The sequence below is a fragment of the Eublepharis macularius genome, chromosome 14 (genome assembly GCF_028583425.1).
Source record: "Eublepharis macularius isolate TG4126 chromosome 14, MPM_Emac_v1.0, whole genome shotgun sequence".
Lineage (NCBI taxonomy): Eukaryota > Metazoa > Chordata > Lepidosauria > Squamata > Eublepharidae > Eublepharis > Eublepharis macularius.
Window position 1 is genome coordinate 63,683,644 of NC_072803.1, and position 19,150 is coordinate 63,702,793.

General features: G+C 49.2%; 1 protein-coding gene across 3 annotated transcripts; it reads left to right on the plus strand.

Annotated features, from left to right (window-relative positions):
- Window positions 1-17: 17 nt before the first annotated feature.
- SPACA9 (sperm acrosome associated 9) lies at window positions 18-18,632 on the plus strand. Of its 3 annotated transcripts, XM_054997180.1 has the most exons (5): window positions 18-187; window positions 10,229-10,384; window positions 14,674-14,876; window positions 17,310-17,457; window positions 18,571-18,632. In XM_054997180.1, the coding sequence occupies exons 2-5, from the start codon at window positions 10,241-10,243 to the stop codon at window positions 18,577-18,579; spliced, it is 504 nt and encodes a 167-aa protein (XP_054853155.1). In that variant the 5' UTR covers window positions 18-187; window positions 10,229-10,240; the 3' UTR covers window positions 18,580-18,632. The 3 variants fall into 3 exon arrangements, with proteins under 3 accessions (XP_054853155.1, XP_054853153.1, XP_054853154.1); XM_054997178.1 differs by lacking the exon at window positions 18,571-18,632 and having other exon boundaries at window positions 17,310-17,796; XM_054997179.1 differs by lacking the exons at window positions 18-187; window positions 10,229-10,384; window positions 18,571-18,632 and adding an exon at window positions 13,840-13,922 and having other exon boundaries at window positions 17,310-17,796.
- The last annotated feature ends 518 nt before the right edge of the window (window positions 18,633-19,150 follow it).

Here is a 19,150-nt window from a genome sequence, read left to right on the forward strand (position 1 = left end):
CCGCCGCCGTTGCCGGGGCAACAGTCGCCCCCGTAACAATTGCCCGGCCGCCGCCGCCGCCGCCGGGCCGGGCCAGGCCAGAGCGCGTTTGGCCCGCGGCGAGCCCAGCCCGGAGGCTGCGAGTGCCCGAGGGCGGCGTTGGCGGCAGCTCCTCAGGACATGCGGGATCGGGAAAGGGAGAGGCCAGGTGAGGGGCCCGGCTGGCTGCAGGGGCCCACCTTACGGGGCGGGGGCGAAGGCGAGGGAGAGAAGCCGGGGGGAGCCGGACGGAAACGCCCGGGGCGCTGAGCCCTGCAGGCAGCCGAGCGCCGCCCGGCCGCCCTTCCCGGATTCCCGAGAGTTTGACAGGCAGGCCGGGGTAGTGGTTAGAGCGCCTCCTTGGCAAGGGAGGAGCTGGACTGTGGCGAGACCGACTTCAGGCAGCAGCACCGAGGCCGCCAGCGCCGCTCGCTCGTCAGCTGCCCGCGGCCCCCTCCTCAGCGCCGTGCAGCAGAACCGCCCCCCCCCCCGTTTGCCTTGAGCCGGATTTGCTTTCAGAGTATTGGGGCGGGGGGGCGGGGGCGGGGGCGGAATGGCCACTGCAAATAGGGAAGGGGGGGAAGCATTTTTATGAGGAAAAAAATCAGAGGATGAAGGAAAGATAAAAGCATCTCCTCTCCATCAGCCACGGACTCCCAATATTTGTTTAAATAGCCTGCTCCAGGACTATTTTAATGACTTTTAAAAAATTATTATGGATTTTATGTTCTTGTGACTTTTAATGTATTTTTTGAATGTTGTTAGCCGCCCTGAGCCCATCTGTGGGGAGGGCGGGGTATAAATCAAATCAAATAAATAAAAATAACTACGTGCCCAGCAAGGAAAACGAGGATGTATTTGAGGATGAAGTTCATGCACTGGTGGGGACCTAGTAATACCAAAAAAATAAGCCGGTAAGTGTAAAGAAGGCTTCAGAGGCCACATTGCCTTCTTGTCTAACTTGATTTGTTTGGTAACAGTAATAGCCAAGCTGTGAGCCTTAAGAGAATTGCAAGTATGCGATGAAAAGCAAGTGGATTGAAGAATTAGAATCCAAAACACTCATCTATGAAATGGATGACCCACTGTATCTCTGCATGAGTCACTGCTCTGACCTCCCCTCCTTTCAGTCTGCCTCCGTGGGGAATGGGCACTTCTGAACAGGGCTTTTTTTCTGGGAAAAGAGGTGGAACCCAGGACTGCACAATGACATCACTTTGGGTCAGCTGGAATAAGGGAGGAGTTTTTTAAAAGTTTGAATCACCCTCCGCAAAAATGGTCACATGGCTGGTGGCCCCGCCCCCTGATCTCCAGACAGAGGGGAGTTTAGATTGCCCTCTGCGCCACTCAGCGGCGCAGAGGGCAATCTAAATTCCCCTCTGCCTGGAGATCAGGGGCGGGGGCACTGGCCATGTGACCATTTTTAAGAGGTGCGGGAACTCCGTTCCACCGTGTTCCCACTGAAAAAAAGCCCTGCTTCTGATACATTTTTGCCTTGAACATCTTTGGATTTCTCAATTTTTGTTGCAGAGGTGAAGTGGGATCCTCAGAGGGTGTGCCTTTTGTATTTATGCATGAGTCTCTGCTCTCTACTTGCCTTTGTCCAGTCAGGAGGCATGCTTAGTATAGTGACTCATGTTAAAGGTTAACAGGTGGGCAATTGTCACAAAGGTGCACTTTCACTTCAGGTGAACTATACAGCTTAGGAAAAGACTAGGAAACTACGCAATCCTTGTATCTCCAGGGTGCCCAGCCCTTTTTGCCTAGTGTTGAATGGCAGTGTTCAGCACTGTGATGAGTGACTCCTATGCTTCATCTGTCCACCAGACTAGAAAAACTAGATCCTCCCCCCCCCCCCCGCATTGGTGCCCAGCAATAGCAGGTGATAGCTAGGATTGCCAACAGAAAATAGATGGCCTGGCCTGCTTCTTTACCTTTGTCACAGTCACTTGGTCTTTAGAAACCAACTGGTAAAGCTTTTTATGGCCCAGCGATTAAGTTTGTCTGCTGATTAAGCTTCCGTTAAAAGTAAAGAAGTAGAAACTGTTAAGATGCTGGCAACCTTACCTCTGGCCCAAACTGTTTAAAACCTGACACATCCATAGACTCCTACAATTCCAAGTTCTCTGCTTCATCTATATCTGTGCAAGAGCTACACACTCAGACCATCGCTGGTAAGTCTCCCTGCTGGCTGCCAGCAAGCAAAGGTTAACAGCAGCCCCAGGACCCCCTCTGTCCACCACCTACCAAGCTAGTCCTCATTCAAGGCTAGGGAGGACATTTTAAGCTGCTCGGGCCACTGTTTTTATGCGAGCTGGGAGAAGATGTTCCTCCCTCTGGTCTTTTCACAGCGTCACAGTTGATGCATGGCTACATTATGTTTACAATAGACCCACTAGGGTTTATGGAGTCTGATTGTCAGTGTTCCCCTCAGAGTTGTCTGCCTGTTTCTGCAGTATCATTACAACTGCATTGACTTACCATTTGGGACTCGGGGACTGCAGAGTCGGAGTGTGATATATCTTCCTCTCTTTTCGCTCACTCCACCTTTAAACTTTTTTTTTTTTTTGCAACTTTGGTCCGCTGTGGCAGCTGGCTGCAGAAAGACAGTCACAATTCCTAGTGGTGCAAAAGCAGAAGCACCAATAATTAAACAGCAGAAGCCACAAATCAGGGATGGGCTGTTAAAATAAGCTTTCCAAGTCGGTGAGGGAAAGCAAACAAATGTCTTTAGATAAATGATATTTGTCTGTGACATGCTCAAACACAGAAAGAACCGAGGAAAATGTTCCTCCCAGTATAGAAAAGTCAGTCCCCAACAGCCTATCACACACTTGCACAACCACACAGATCCCAGCAGGGCCCGTGTTGACATACCTCAAAGTGGGGCAGCTGCTGCTGACTCCCTGCTCGAGCATCCCCACTAATACCTGTACCACTGCTGGCTTGTGAGCACTTAGTCACCTGTGCTGCATAGCACAACTGGAGACAGGTGTGGGGATGGCGCACAGAGCATCAGCTTTCCTGGTGGCCATGGCACCAGGCAGTGGCACTCCTAGCTGCACCCGGCACCATCAAGGAACGGGCTTGTGTCAGGTGTTACGATTGTAGTCTAATGCTTTATGTTATGATTTTGGTTAAATGCTTAGGTTGTTCTTTGACTGGACTGCAAATGTTACTTGCCTTGTCTTTCGGTTCCGTGATGTGAAACTATGCAAGGGAGGAATGTATTCCTACTGTTACCCGAACGCTCCTCTGAACAAGGCCCTCTCTCCTTAGTCTGGCTTACCAGCACAGAAACCACAACCTTGAAAATCCCATGCATCAGTTCTGTTGTTTTCTCGCTTAGATGCTTTCCCGCTGGGAGGGGAGGATTTTAGAATTTGCCCACGCTTTGAAAGCCTTTATATGTTTGAGGTTTGCATGTGAACATTATTCCTTGCAAAGATGGAGTAAGCTCACGGTACTAGCAGCTTTTCGATAAAGACGTTTTACTGCCTGCAGTGAAGTCTTTTGAGAGTTGCTTGGCAGATCCTTCAGATTGCCAGGAATCACTTCTCCTCGAACCTGAGCAACTGCAGAATCCTGACACCCCATGCCATGGCAGCTGAAGGGGACAAGGATACCGGTGCTACAGAGAAGACCGAGGAAAGACTTGAAGACCCCGCGATTGTGCATGCCAACATGCACGCATTAGTTGAAGCTGGAGCCCGGCTCCATACCAGTGTTCCCCGATGGGATGCCGGCTACAGAGACTGGTGGAAGACACTCCGCTGGGTTGGACCCCTCACATGGCATTATCCAGGAGGGAAATTGAAATGCGGGATCATCAGCGGAGCCAACTGTACAGACAGAGTCTGTTCCTGGGGGAAGGACTCCTCGAGAGGGAGGAGGAAGAGTACGAGGAACCAGAGCGGAGGGAGTCGTTGGGAGCGGCCTCCGCTGATGTGGTGCAAGAGCTCCAGGCCGAGATGGGGGAGTTGAGGTGCAACATGCACACCTTCATGGGCAATATCCAAGATATGATGCGAGCTGCCTTCCATCCTGATCAGCCGGGAGACCAAGGTGTCTGGCCGGATCAAGCTGCCTCACCACAGTGGGACCAGCAGCCTATCCCTCCTCCAGATGATCAAGGAGGCCAAGCGCCGGCGCGGTCACTGGACCAACCCGTTTGCCCAGACAGGGCCCAGACAGGGCCAGTCCCGAAGCCTCAACCTCAACAGCCACTGGGGCTACACAAACTAGAAGCCTGTTTTGGTGGAGACCCTGAGGAATTGGGGTACTTCCTAGTGCAAGTGGCAGAGTTTTTGAGGGAATGGGGCCCCACCTTCCCAGATGAAGCCAACCAGGTGAGTTATCTGGGTTCCCAGCTGCGGGGAGCGACAACGAAATGGTATGTGACTCTCTACGTGGCCAGAGCCCCGGAACTCCAGAGCGTGAGGGCCTTCATGTGCGCACTCAGAGAGCAGTACGAGGACCCCCTTGAGGAAGAGGGCATGAACCAAGCTGAAGCACATGAGGCAGGGAAACTGCTCGGTGTGAGAGTTCGTGACAGAGTTCCGGGTATATGCAGCCATAGTGCAAGACTGGACTGAGTCAGTGAAGAATGAGTTCTTCTGGGCCAGTTTGAACCCAGAACTGGTGGCCAAGGCCATGGTCCAAGATGACCCACGCACCCTGCTGGGGTGGATCCAACTTGTGTGTGAGACTGAAAATAGGGAGCAAATCGTGAAAATGCTCTGTCTCCCAACATCAAGCGGGCCAATGACGAGGAACTGCAGAGTACAGAAGGGGAGATAAGCCCCTGCCAAAAAGGAAAGGAGAATGAAACAAGGACTGTGCCTAAAGTGTGGGGGCACCAGTCACTTCGCCGTGGAATGCCCTGGTGTGAAGAAGGCTCTCTCCAAGAGAAAGATGGGACCCAAGCGAGGCTTACCCGGCCGGCCTAAGCCAGGAGGAGCAGCTTCGCAAACCAGCTAGGAGGCAGTGGCGGCAGGAGCAACTGGAGGAGCCGAGATTTGGGGGGATGGCACACAATCCAGCAGCAAGGGAGAAGAGGCACAGCCAACGGGAAACGACAGAGACTTGCTGTGAAGAGCACCAGCCAGCAGGTCCAAGAGGAGCCGGTGCCACCTCCGGTGAAGCCAAAAGGAACTTTATTTTTTCTCCCTTTCACCCTAGTTCACCCACGATAAGGGAACCATATCAGAGTTGAGCCTTGATTGATTCTGGGTAGTCAAGATTTTATTGCCCCTGCCCTAGTTGTAGAACTGGGCCTCGACCTGATGAAGCTGCCAGAACCTCTCAGGTTTGAGCAAATGGATGGGACCCTCATGAAGGGAACCCCCTGCACTTACAAGACTGAGTTGACCCCGGAGGAGAGAGCTTTTGTGATAAGCCCTACTGCAAAATTCCCTGTGGTGCTGGGAGTCCACTGGCTCTATGACCATAATCCGTACATACCGTGGAAGACAGGTCGATTGTGTTTCCCAGCTGAGGATTGTCAGAGACACATGTGGAACCTGAAGTGGGGTGCCACCTCCCCTCCTATGCCGGAAACTGTGTGTCTCACGAGGGAGGAAATCCCCCCGAGTACCAAGATCTAAGCCAGGTCTTCGAGGAAGGGGAGGATGATGAGCTCCTCCCTCACAGAGCCACCGACTGCGCCATTGAACTGATCCCCGGGCAAGACCTTCCCAAGAGGAAGCTGTACTCCATGAGCCCAACTGAACGAGTGGAGCTTCGCAAGTTCATTGATAAAAACCGGAAGTGGGGTTTCATTCAGCCCGCGAACTCCCTCCACACTGGCCCAATATTGTTTCACAAGAAGAAGGATGGTGGCTTGCGGCTGTGCACTGGTTACAGAGGAATCAATACGGTTTCCATGTCAAATGCCTACCCTCTTCCCCTCATTAGAGACTTGCTTGGGGTGGTGGCTGAGGGGAAATTTTTTTACAAAACTGAATTTAAGAGATGCTTATTTCAGAGTGTGAATTAGGGAGGTGGATCAATGGAAGGCAGCCTTCAACGCCCCTCTGGGACAGTTTGAGTACCTAGTTATGCCATTCGGCCTCCAGGGGGGAGAGATGTGGCGATGCTAGTGATGTGGCGATGGGAGGGGTGATTTTACAAGAGAGCTTGGAGGGAAGGCTGCACCCCTGTGCTTATGTCTCTCGGAAATTCTCTGAGGCAGAGAGGCATTGGTCAGTGTGGGACAAAGAGGCATCAAACTGGTACTCCCCATCTGGCAACACTGGCTAGAAGGGACAAAGGTACCTTTTGAGGCGTGGACTGATCATCAAAATCTAGAAGCCCTCCGATCACCCCAAAGGTTAGGCACAAAACAGGTCTGGTGGGCAGAGTTTCAATTCACACTCAAGCACCTCCCAGGGATGTCAGATTTTCTGGCAGACATCCTGTCCCGTCTCCCGCAACATGAGAGTCAGAAGGAGGAGATTATAGACACTGTTCACACCAGCCAAGCTGGGAGAAGTGGTGATGATGCAGCGACAAGCGTGCAAACTCCTTTCAACCCCGCCCAACCCCTGGCTGGAGAAAGTCAAAGCAGAACTGGGAAGGGAAGGGGAAGAGGCTTTACGAGAGCCTCTTGTGAAAGGAGAGAATGGATGCTGATATAGAAGTGGCAAATTGTATGTACCAGAAGCCCTTCACAGGGAGGTATTGAAAAAGTGTCATGATGACAAACTGGCCGGACATTTTGTTTGTGTAAAGACTTTGCATTTAGCTCAAATGCATTTCTGGTGGCTGGGAATGAGGAAAGACATCTCCCAATATGTGACTACTTGTCAGGTCTGCTTGATGGAGAAGAAGCAGGGAGGGAAACCTCCAGGACTGCTACAACCGCTGGAACCCCTCCCCTGGTCTAAAGTCTCCATGGATTTTATCACTGGCATCTTCCCTAGTAAAGGGGAAACTGTGATTCTGGTAGTGGTGGACTTGTTCTCAAAGCAAGCCCACTTTATACCCTGCTCCAAGCTCCTCAGGTGAGAAAACTGGATAATCTCTTCATGCAGAACATGGTGAATTTACATTCCCAAATAAAATAATTTGACCGTGGGAGTCAGTTTGTTTATGAAAGTAACTGGGACTGAGCAGGGGCTTAGCTTGGCATACCATCCCAAGACTGATGGACAAACGGAATGCACAAATCAGATACTAGAACAGTTCCTGAGATGTTATATTAATTATCAACAAGATGATCGGGTCGACTTCCTGTCCTGTGCAGAATATTGCTACAACAACAGTGTACACAGCTCCATTGGAGCATCACCATTTCAGATGACCCAGAGTTTTGAAGGGAAGCCGATGCTCCTGCTGGGAATGGAAGCACAGGTGAAGGGGGGAGACTTGAACCAAAATAGTGGTGGATCAAAACACTAACCCAGTGGGACCTTGTCAAACAAATTCCGGAAAAAGCCAAACTGGATTACAAAGAACAAGCTGATAAGAAACGCTCCCCCACTGCAGGACTTGAAACTGGGGGATGTAGTCTGTGTGTCAACAAAGAACTTAAAGGGGGCGCAGCCGAGTAAAAAACTGGGTTGGAAATACCTGGGAGCCTTCAAAGTGATTCGCTTGATTAATGATATGACAGTTGAACTTGAGTTACCCAAAAATCTAAGACGTGCACCCTGTTTTCCACTTTACTCTTTTCACGAAAGACCCTGGACCAGACAAATGGCACCCAGAACCGGCGGCCCTGTCTCCTACCATGATAGAGGGGCAACCTCATCAGGAGGTCAAACAGATCTTGGACTCTAAATGGAAGTGGGGGTGCTACACTACCTGATTCACTGGAAAAAAATTTGAAAGGCCATGGTGAATGGGTTAAATCAACTTATGTTAGAGCTAACAAATTGCTTCAAGCTTTCCATAAAAAATACCCAGAAAAGCCGGGAGGAGGTTGAGTGGCTTTTTGAGGGGGTGGGGAGCTGGGAAAAGAGGTGGTGGAACTCAGTGGGTTGCCCTCTGAGAAAATGGTCACATGGCTGGTGGCCCCGCCCCCTGATCTCCAGACAGAAGGGAGTTGAGATTGCCCTCCAAGCCGCTCAGCAGCACAGAGGGCAATCTCAACTCCCCTCTGTCTGGAGATCAGGGGGCGGGGCCACCAGCCATGTGACCATTTTCAAGAGGTTCTGGAACTCCATTCCCCCACGTTCCTGCTGAAAAAAAGCCCTGGTGGGGAGGATATCAGGTGCTTAGCATCACCTGTCATACCCAGCAAACCCTGCTGTTATGATTGTAGTCTAATGTGTTATGATCATGGTTAAATGCTTAGGCTATTCTTTGACTGGACTGCAAATGTTACTCGCCTTGTCTTTTGGACCCGCAATGTGAAACTATGCAAGGGGGGCGGGGCGTGTGTTCCTGCTGTTATCTGTATGCTCCTCTGAACTGCACCTGGACCCTCTCTCCTTAGTCTGGGAAGAGGCACCCGCACAGACACCACGGCCTTGAAAATCCCGTGCATCAGTTCTGCTGTTTTCCCATTTAGATGCTTTCCCGCTGAGCTTAGCTGACCATTAGATGGGGGGGGCGGATTTTAGAATTTCCCCGCACTTTGGAAGCCTATATATGTTTGATGCTTGCATGTGAACGTTATTCCTGGCAAAGATGCGTGATACTAGCAGCTTTTCAATAAAGATCTTTTACTGCCTGCAGTGAAGTCTTTTGAGAGTTGCTTGGCAGCTCCTTACACCGTGCAGGCCATGCAGGCGGCTGTGACTGTAGGTGGTGGAAGAAGTTGCGAGTGGGCATAGGCCCAGTAGTAGGCATAGGGGTTCCTGGGCACTCTCTGCCCAGGGTCCTCCAAAGCAGGAACCAGGTGGGGCTATGTAGGTGAGAGCAGCCTCAACTCCCAGAGGGCAACATCAGCAATCACGGGGAGCGAGACGGCCTTTGCATTTCTTCTGAATGAAAGGCGGACAACTCCAAGGGGACCGAGAAGCAGGTGCCATAAACCCAAGGTGGTCTACTGTAAACATTTGCCCTGTGAGGTAAAAAGTGAAGTGCTGTGTTTGCAGTTACCCTGATACTGGGTGGCCTGGCCTAAACTGTTGGGGGGTCTGCAGCTGCAGGAGAAGACCCTTTGTCTGCCCCACCCCCATCATAACATGGGACATGTTGTAGTATAAAATACTATAAAGCAGGTATCTGGAGAGGCAGGATATAAGTGTGCTAGATTAATGTTCCCTCCCTTCGATGTCATATTTCTATATGGCTATCTGAGAAAAAAGCTGTTAACTGAACAAAGCTGAACAATTCAAATGTGTATCTAAAGTTCACTTCCTAAGGAGCAGCCCAAAACAAGAAGTAAGAATAAACGGATAGAGGAATGGATGGGAATTTTTTATTAGAATTACATAGGAGACTGGAATGGATTTTATGCTAAGGTGGAAAACAAATGTAGTTATCTAAAGTTACCACAAAAAAAAAAGAATTGAGTGGTCCCTGAAAGACCACTAGTCTTTCAGGGACCACTAGTCTCTTTGTTGTTTTGGCAGCAACTGACTCATAAGGATACTCCTGAAGAGTAAGAGATCCATTCTTACAGCAGATCAAAACACTTGAACCCTTTTGAGCTGTAATTCCCACCGGCCCTGTTGTCCCGGGTGTATGCAAATCAACTCAAAAACAGAAGAAGAATACTGCCCCTAACACAGCCCTGGGAAATTTAGAGTGGTGTTTTCTGAACAGCAGGCCTTCTCGGCCCTGGAAAATAAGGCGAGTTACTGAAGCCATTTGTGGTTGAGAGGGGAGGGGGAGTTGGGGGGGGGTCTGCAGTTCAAAGTAAAAATCTCAAATCCCAGAGGAACTAGTCAAGCAAGTATGGTACAAAGACTAGGCAAGGAGAGTCCTGGGGTGCACATGCCCACACTCAACAACATAGAGAAATTCATTGGCAAGGGTGCGTGTGTGTGTGTGTCATATGTTACGCATTGCGAAACTAATGTCTTCCAGACTGATGCAAAGCTCTGATTTCAGGCACTATCTCCAAGCCATTGGTGGTGGCGAGACTATGATGAAATAGCTCCATGGATCCCAAACTATTAATGAAAACAAAAATAATAATAATAATTTCCCCTAGGGGTGCACTAGAATCCTGTGGTATATTTTTGAGTGTTCTGCTTACTGAAAAATGTACTAAAACTAACTTCTTGTTTTTCCTCCACCTAAAAAAAAACTCCAGGAGGGGGGGAAAATGAATGAAATCAAAGAGAGTCTGCGGAACATTGAGCAATCTTACAAAATCTTCCAGCAGCAGCAGTTCACCTTCATAGCCGCTCTAGAACACACCCGAGAGAATGCACACGACAAGATCAAACCTGTGTCTAGCATCGGACAGGTACTGAGCTCAAAGAAACCAGTTTTTCTTGGTGCCAAAGCAGTCCTGACTTGGATTTTGCAGGCACCCCATCCTTCCCCTTCCATGGGCTCCCTCAATCTGGAAGTGGTGGGGCACAAAAACATACTTGCAAACAGGGCACTTTTTTCTGGGAAAAGAAGTGGTGGAACTCAGTGGTGGAACTCAGGACCGCACAATGACATCACTTTGGGTCAATTGGAACAAGGAGGGAATTTTTAAAAGTTTAAATCGCGCTTGGCAAAAATGGCCGCATGGCTGGTGGCCCCGCCCCTGATCTCCAGACAGAGGGGAGTTTAAATTGCCCTCCGCGCCGCTTGCTTGCAAACTCTCCCTGCCCCTCTTGGGAGCTGCACGCAGAGCACAAAAATGCAATACTGTAGGACGTGTGCCAGTTGCCCATGGACAGTATTGGGGACTCTCCAAATGCCCAATTTTGCTACTCTGTGGAGCCACTCTCATGCCAGAATGTTGCCGTTCCTTTGCAGAGAGGACATACCTGCTTTGGCTACTGTGCACTTAGTTTTTCTTCAGTGGCAATCAAACGTTTACTCTTGGGGCAGATGGTGTACAAATCTCTCTGGTAAGACCTGTGAAGTCACTCACTGAACAATCTACTGCTGTTCCTAATGGGTTTGAAAATGAATGCCTTGTAGTTAATCCATTTAAAGAACTGGGATTGATTTGGCTTCACCTACGGAATGGAAAGACCCCATCCCTCCCACTCTGTTCTCCTGCTAAATCTGTCACATGCAACCATAAGGAGGTGACAGCCCCTCTTACCATCTCTGCCCCCCTTTCCCTCTCCTCCCCAATTTGCATCCCCACAGTATGACTATAACTTTGGAAACTGCCTATTAAAAATAATGGCTGTGTGGCAGAAGTGGAATGATGAATGAAGGGCTGGCTGCTGTTCCTTGGGGGTCTGTGCAGCATTTTCTGGGCTGTGCTAAAAGAAAAATGTGTTGCTGCTTAAGAGGTCCATCTTGGAATTTCACTCTTTTTTAAAGAAAGCCTCTCATTTTTCATTATTCCACAACAATATCTAGACCTGGAAAAATAAAAAACCTTTCAATTGAAAACGACATTTTGACAAATGCTTAGCCGTCTGCCTAGCCCGACAAGGTCCCACCCCCCTCCCCTTCACCACAGGGTAGGCTTCCTTTGGCACAAGGAAGATGGGAGGCCTGTGTTATATCCGGAACGGGCGGCTTATTTACAAATATATAGGTTGAGCAGTTGTTACTGAAATGCAGAGGCAGGCACACAAGGCAGCGTCAGCTCATAGCACGAGACCCGTTTCCCTTCCCCAAATCCAAACACTTCCCACTCTTCCCTACATACATAGACTGTCATTTTTCTTGTTCTAGGCTGAAATGAGGCTAGCTGTGTTTTTGAAGTGCCACTAAAAAACGGGCACTTTTTTTTGCTGGGACTTCTCGCAAGTTTCAGTTGCCTCCTGGCAAAGTCTAGTTCAGGTCCCCTGTTGTGAAGCTGCACGCAGAGAAGGCTTGTGCTGCAGTGGAATTGGTTGGTCTTGGAGGTGCTGCTGGACTCTTTTTGATTTTGCTACTACAGACTAACACGGCTAAGTCCTCTGAACCTTTACAGAAGCAAACTGATCTCCACATCAGAAGGAGCTGTTTGCATCTACCCCGCCCCCCCTCTCCTCCTCTATATCTGACCAGTTTCTCTTTTTGCCCTCCATGCATCTGACGAAGAGAACTGTGATTCTCGAAAGCTTATGCTACAATAAAATTGGTTAGTCTTAAAGGTGCTACTGGACTCTTTATGAAGGAACATAGAGCAACAGAAAAACCCAGAAAATGTCAAGAACATTTTGTCTACCTCCGCACAGGCGTAACTTTGATGTTCCCTTTGGATGACAATGCCCTGGAGAAGTGTGGTGTCTGTAATAGATCTGGAAGAGTTAGCCGTGTTAGTCTGTAGTCGCAAAATAGTAAAGAGCCCAGTAGCACCTTTAAGACTAACCAACTTTATTGCAGAATAAACTTTCAAGAACCACAGCTCTCTTCATCAGATGCATCTGGTGAAGAGAGCTGTGGTTCTCGAAAGCTTATGCTACAATAAAGTTGGTTAGTCTTAAAGTTGCTACTCGTGTCTGTAATGTTTGCTTTCTTTGCAAGCATACAAATAGAGCGCACTGATCCTCTGCCTATGGCATTTCCACAGACTGATTTGTGCTCTCTCCCCCCTGCCCCCACTCAGACTAGCAATGCTCAGATCCATCTCTTGATCCTCTTTCCTTGGGGACAGGGGTGTCACCTCCTTCAAGTTCTGATGGCATCACATTTCAAAAGCTCAAGAAAGAAGCCCAGTTATCAGGAGTCCGTTGGTTCCCGCTGATGGAAACATCCAACGTAGGCTATTAGAGGCAGCAGTCAGCTTAACCAGACAAAAGTCAGCCAACATCAGTCACACTGTTAGATATCCAAATTGTCCTAGCAGGGGGACCAACCTCAAAACTGGGTGAGTCACAGGGCCAAACTACAAGTGATGAATGACACTTGAACGGCAAGTGTATTCCTCCCTGTTCACTTGCCCTCCACTTGATCCACTTGCCATTCAAGTGTCCTTCGTCACTTGTAGTTTGGCCACAGCTTCTAGGAGCTCTCTCAGCCCCACCCACCTCACAGGGTGTTTGTTGTGGCGATAATAACATACTTAGTAAACCACTCTGAGTGGGTCTTGTCATCCTGAAGGGTGGTATATAAATCGAGTATTATTATTATTTTATTATTAAGATGGGGCGGGGGGGATTGTCAGCCAGCCTGCCCCAGAGTCTCTCCAGAACCGAACTGCTTTTGCTCTCTATAGAAAAGCAGCCAGTGCCCCAGTCAGCCTGGTAGGGCAGCCCAGGGAGAAGGGCCCAGAGTGGGAGGGAGTATCAGAAAGCTAAGAGCACTCAGAGTGGAGCCTCTGCCGATGCCCAATCCTTCAGGTTCCCTTGAACAGCTGGGAAGCCACTTCTTCAATGCTTGCATCAAAGAAAGAAAGAAAGATAGGCCCAGCCTGCAGGTTACCAAGAATGGTGTGTGTGACATGCTCCTGCCACGTGGGAAGAGCACTGGGTAGTATATGAAAGAGGCAGTTAAATCTTCTTCACAAGCCAGCCATGGCTGAAGGTTCCTGTCACCTCCCACCCTTCAGAAAGGAAGGAACATCCTTGGAGGCTGAAATAGCTCAGCTTCCGCTCCGTCTGATCTGTGCGGTTATTTTGATCTCTCCCTCCCCTTCTGGGTGCGTGCCAGGACGGTCTTCCATCTGACCCATGTACCCAAATTCCAAATCTGGTGGGGCCACTTAAAAGGAAGAGGAGGAGGAAAGTTCACACACTCCTGCCTGTACTCCTCTTGCCTTTTCCTGCTGAGTCTGTCATCTTGGGACGCAATTAACCAGAACAAGGCTAGTGGCTTCTGCTACATGGGGAGAAAGCATGTCCACTAACAGCTGACCTGAGACCACCAAGCAGCCAATTGAGGATCTGGATTTTCAGCAGGTACCTGTCTAAACTGGATTTGCGCCAGTAACCTCTGAACCCTCTCCCCCATTATTTTCTCCCAAACCCAGCTCCAGTCCCTGCTTGTGTTCTCTCACAGAAGCGCGAGGCTGTGACAGATCGTTCCCAACCGTTTGTCAGTCCCAGAAATGCATCCGTGCTTTGAGAGCCCACAGCTCATGCCTCAGCCCCTTGCAGCAGCCTCAGCTTCAGTGAAACCTGTAAAAAATAAGCCCTGAAGTCTTTTTGCTTTTGAGGGCCATTTAATCCAAGCTGTCAAGATTTTTGTCTGTCTTGGAAACAGGAGGGGTCTCTGGCTACAAGATGCCACTCCTGCCTCATTTCTACCCCATTCACTAAGCCGTTGGGATTGGCATTAGGAATCAATCCACAAGGGCCATTAGCACCAAGACATTTTACTAGTTCAGCAATGTAAGCAAAGTTTTGCAAAGGAACAGGGGTGTTCCTGACCATATTCAGAGTGCTTTTCTTTTGTGAGTGATGGTCTCTGTAATTTCCTCAGACTTTGGGGCCTGCTGAGGAGCAGGGATGTGCAGTGTAAAAAAACCCTAATCTCAAAAGGCTTCATTCATTTATATTCATTTTCAGTACAGCTCCTGTTTTTGGTTACTTGCTTAAAACGACCAGCCTAAGCACTGGAGCCTCCTTCTGCAGCTTGGCTTCCAAGAGAACTTTGCCCCTGGTTTCTGCTTAACTTAACCCTCCTCTTCTCCTGCCCTGTGTTCAACAGGTACAGACCTACATGGACCACCACTGCAACAACACAACCGATAAACGCATCCTTCTCATGTTTCTCAACCTCTGCAGTGACCTGAGCAAGCTCTGCCAGAGGCTGGAGACTCTTCATTCTGGGAACAGCACAACAAACGCCCTGCTGGAGAAATGCAAAATGCTGGTGAGCCACAGCAATGACCTCAGCGCCATCCGAGCCAAGTGGGTGTTTATTCTGCATTTTCTCAGTTTATAGACAAATTCATTTGTAAAATTAGATTTGCAAAGGGTACAAAATAGCCACAGTTGTTTAGAAAAATCTTTTCAGTTAATTCTGAAAATTAAATCTCTCCCTCCCCCCGTTCGTTTGACCCTTGCAGACTCGGTTAAGAGTCTAGGGTTATACTGGATCCAGCGCTACTACTAGAAAAACAAGTTAAGGCAGCTGCAAAAAATGCTTTCTGCAACCTCACTCTAGCCTGGAAAATGGCATCTTATCTCGACACAGCCGACCTGGCCACCTGGTTCCATGCTATGCTAACATCAAGGCTTGACTATTGTAATGCTCTATACCAGGGGTGGGCAATTGTTTTGGCTCGGGGGCCACTTTGTGGGAGCGGAGGTTAGCGGAGGGCCGCATCTTTTAAAATAATTGCATTCATTAGTTAACTTTGCATTTCAGAAAAGGTATAAATTATATCATAAAAATCAATAAATATAAATTGAATAAAATAGTGGTAGTTTTATTCAATTTATTTATTGTGTGAGGGAGAAAAGCTGCAGAGTGTTGCTCTTTCGGTGCCAGGTGCCCAGTAGGTGACTGGCTTGGCGGGCCGCATGTGGCTCTGTAGCGGGCCGCATGTGGCCCGCGGGCCGCAATTTGCCCACCCCTGCTCTATACATAGGTCTCCCATCTAAGCTAACTAGGAGGCTCCAATTGGTGCAAAATGTTGTGGCTCAACTATTATCAGGAACGAGCAGGAGCATGAACATCACTCCCATCCTACTGTCGCTCCACTGGCTACCCATCAGTTACCATGCTCAGTTCGAGGTATTGGTTATTACATACAAAGCCCTTCACGGCCTTGGTCCAGCGTACCTACGGGACCACCTCTCTCCCTATGTCCCTCCACGGCAGCTTTGCTCATCTGAACAGGGTCTCTTGCAGGTGCCAGCCTGTACACGGGTGAAGTCAGCAGCAGCCCGTACATGGGCTTTCTCTGTGGTGGCCCCTACCCTGTGGAACGGCCTGCCTGAGGAGGTCAGGAGAGCCTCACGCTCCTGGCTTTCTGCAAACGATGCAAAACTGAATTATTCAAAAAAGTTCTTTTCTCCAGCTGTATTGTGGGAAAGGGGTCTTAGATGTTTCGCTAATGAGTTAGGAACCATAGATTTCACCATTATGTTGCCTTATATATTGTCTGTTGCTTTAAATATGTACTCCTATATACTACCTGTGCTTCATGTTGTTTAATGTAAGTGCTAGAATTGATTATATTCTTTCAGCAATTATTCAACCCCGTATTGGATCCTTGCTAATACTATGTCTTCGTAAACTTGTATTCATTTACCCTATGACATTGTTTATGGAATGTTCTTGACACTGCATGGAAATGCCTGCCCCTTGTCCTTGCCGCTGATTGTACTAATAATCTGCCTGGAGTCTCATGAGAAAGGTGGAATATAAATGACGTAAATAAATGAATAATTGTTGGCATGCACTTGGTTGCGGTGCTCCTCTTGTTCCATGAAAAGGTCCCAAAACAAATTATGCAATTATGCAAACCTCACAAGAGGTCAGCTGTAAATCAGCTGCTATTCAACTTGCAAAGCAAAAAGAGGAGAACTATACAATTTTTTTAAAAAGGAATTGTGAATCATCTGAAGCTGAAGTAATAATTGGCTTCCATTTATATAACCTGTCTTAAAGTAGAGAGACATGTTTACTGAGCACACAACTAGAGAGTTTTTCCAGAGGTGCCCGTCCCCCCTCACCCCAGTTCTGTATGCTCAAGAGGGACCAGCGGCCATTTCCTGGGCATGACGAGCCTTAAGGAACGCACTTCCTTCCCATTGTATGTTTTAAATATTTTTGTTGTATCTTCCTCAGGAATGCTAAAGCCAGCAGACACAGTTCATTTACCTGCCATAACACCTCAGCAGCTGAAGTGGGAATGGAGTGTGTTGTGCAAGCAGCAGGGATATGACTTTTGAATGATCCCCGCCCCCCTTTGTAACCCAGCCCCTGCACCTCAAGAACTAACAAATAGGGGTGTGCGCATTGGGTTCCCGGTTCGGGAAAAAAACCCCAAACCCAGGCTCTTTGATAGCTTCATGTTCAGCTCCTGCATCTGTCAAAGCTTGTGAAAAGCATTACCTGCTGATTTCTGCCTAGCTGACTGACACACAAGACAGAGGAGCAAACGAAGCCTGTCAGACCTTCAGTAACTCCGGGGCAGGCTTGTCTCCGGGGCAGGCTTGCTTGACTGGCAGCGCTTCTCCAGAGTTGCCCGTAGAGGTGTTTCACATCATCTTCTACCTTACCCTCTTAAAGGCTGTTGCTCTTGGGCATGCAAAAGCAGATGTGCAACCGGTCCCCTGCCTGCTCTCTGCCATCACTTGTCCCAACAGCTCTTTCTGATCTCACACTCACAGGTACCCCCATGACGTAGTGAACCACCTCAGTTGCGATGAAGCCCGGAACCATTACGGGGGTGTGGTGAGCCTCATCCCCATCATCTTGGACTGCATGAAGGAGTGGGTGGCCCACAGCGAGAAGCTCCCTCGGAACATGATACAGAGCGTGAGTGGCAAGCGTGGCAGTCAGGAGAGGCGGGCAGCCGAGGAGGCCTGCAGGCAGGGCGCTGCAGGAACTGGGCTCACGGTCTCGGGCCAGCCCACTTCCCTCTCGGTGGCTACTCAGACTTCGCTTAGCTTGACAGACACACCCCAGGAGAGTAGGCGGGTTCAGAAAAAGTTGCAGGTGGGCCAGGGGAGGACGATTGGCAAGCTTCTCGATGGGCCTTGGAAGCCGCCGGGTAAACACAGCTTTTAAGAGAACAAATGTTTAAAGCATGCTCAGCTGACCTTAAATCACAGTCTCCCTGTCTTCGCTTCAGTTACACCCTTCCCCGATTGCAGACAAAGCAAAGAGGCGGCAGCACAGAGCATTACCCCAGATGCCATCTTTGCCAGAGCTGCCTTGCAGATATGCATTCACACTCTGCCTTTTGCTTAGGGCCAGGCATAACAACTGGTGAGCTACCAGGCCAAACGGGGGCCACCTCCCATTATAAGGGCCTGTCAGATGTTCAAAAATGCTCCCGTTTTTACAGTGCTGGACAGGCAGCCCAAACCAGGAGGGCTTTCAAACCCCTTCTGATGTTTGACTTAGTGGGTCAAAAGTCATATCATAGCAGCCCCCATTAGCTACTTCTGGTAGGTGTGTGCTCCTAACACCAGAAGACACTCATTCACACAGACATTTGCAATTCAGATCAGTAATTGGGGCTCACCACCTCCTAACCAACAGCTGAGGCCAGTTGCATTGTATGTTGGTGAAATATGCCAGTACGGAATTTGGTAGGCCTGAGTGAGCAAGGCTTGACCCACGGAGGGAGGTGTGAGGCAAGGGCAGGAGATTTTTATACTTGCTCCAGTTGCATTTCAAGAGAGCCACCCTTCTAGAAAATGGGCACCATGTTCCTCTGGGTTCTGTAGACAGTTGCCTTGTGGTGCTGTGACTATTCACAAAGACCAAAGCCATTTTCAGGGCCTAGCCAGTGGGGGTGGGAGGTGGTCAGGCTGTCCCCCACGAACATGCAGCAATACCTCCTTGAAAAACACACCCAAAATGGCACCCTCGCAAGCACAAAGCCGCTCCTTCCTTCTGATTGCTCTTTTCCCCTCCCTACAGGCTCCTTAGCTCCTGTATTTTTGCCTCCTTCTGGAAGATGCTCCTGAATAAAGCCATTTCCCCTGCATGCATGGCTCATTGCTAGAATTGTGGGGGTACTTTCCGTGGTCCAATTACTGAAGGAAGATTCCACTGAGGCAGAGGAGAGAGGAGGGCAGAGTAGAGCAATCATCTTCACTTGCTCACTTCCAGCCTTTTCAGATCTAGGGCCCACCTTTAAGCCTCTAATCTGCAACATGCTGTTTAAGTGGCTCAGATCCCTACTCTGACAGGAAGCCCACCGGGTTGACCTTGGACAGTCACACAAAACACACACACACTCTCTCAACATCTAACCTCCAAGAGGATAAAATGGGGAGAGAGCTCCATGTTGCTTTGAACTCCTTGGAAGAAGAGCAAAATAAAAAATGTAATTAAAAAAACACACATGGTCACAGAATCATAATGTTGGAAGGGGCCTTACAGACCATCTAGTTCCCAGTGCAGGAACAGCCTAAAGCATCTCCGACAAGGATTTGTCCAGCCGTTCCTTGATGGGGAACCCACCACATCCTTAGGCAGCTGATTCCACTCCTGAATT

Coding starts and splice junctions, on each gene's coding strand:
- SPACA9 (XM_054997178.1), top strand. CDS start 10,241: ATGAATGAAATCAAAGAGAGTCTGCGGAACATTGAGCAATCTTACAAA. Junction 10,385..14,673: donor CTGTGTCTAGCATCGGACAG/GTACTGAGCTCA, acceptor TGTGTTCAACAG/GTACAGACCTACATGGACCA. Junction 14,877..17,309: donor CTCAGCGCCATCCGAGCCAA/GTGGGTGTTTAT, acceptor TCACACTCACAG/GTACCCCCATGACGTAGTGA.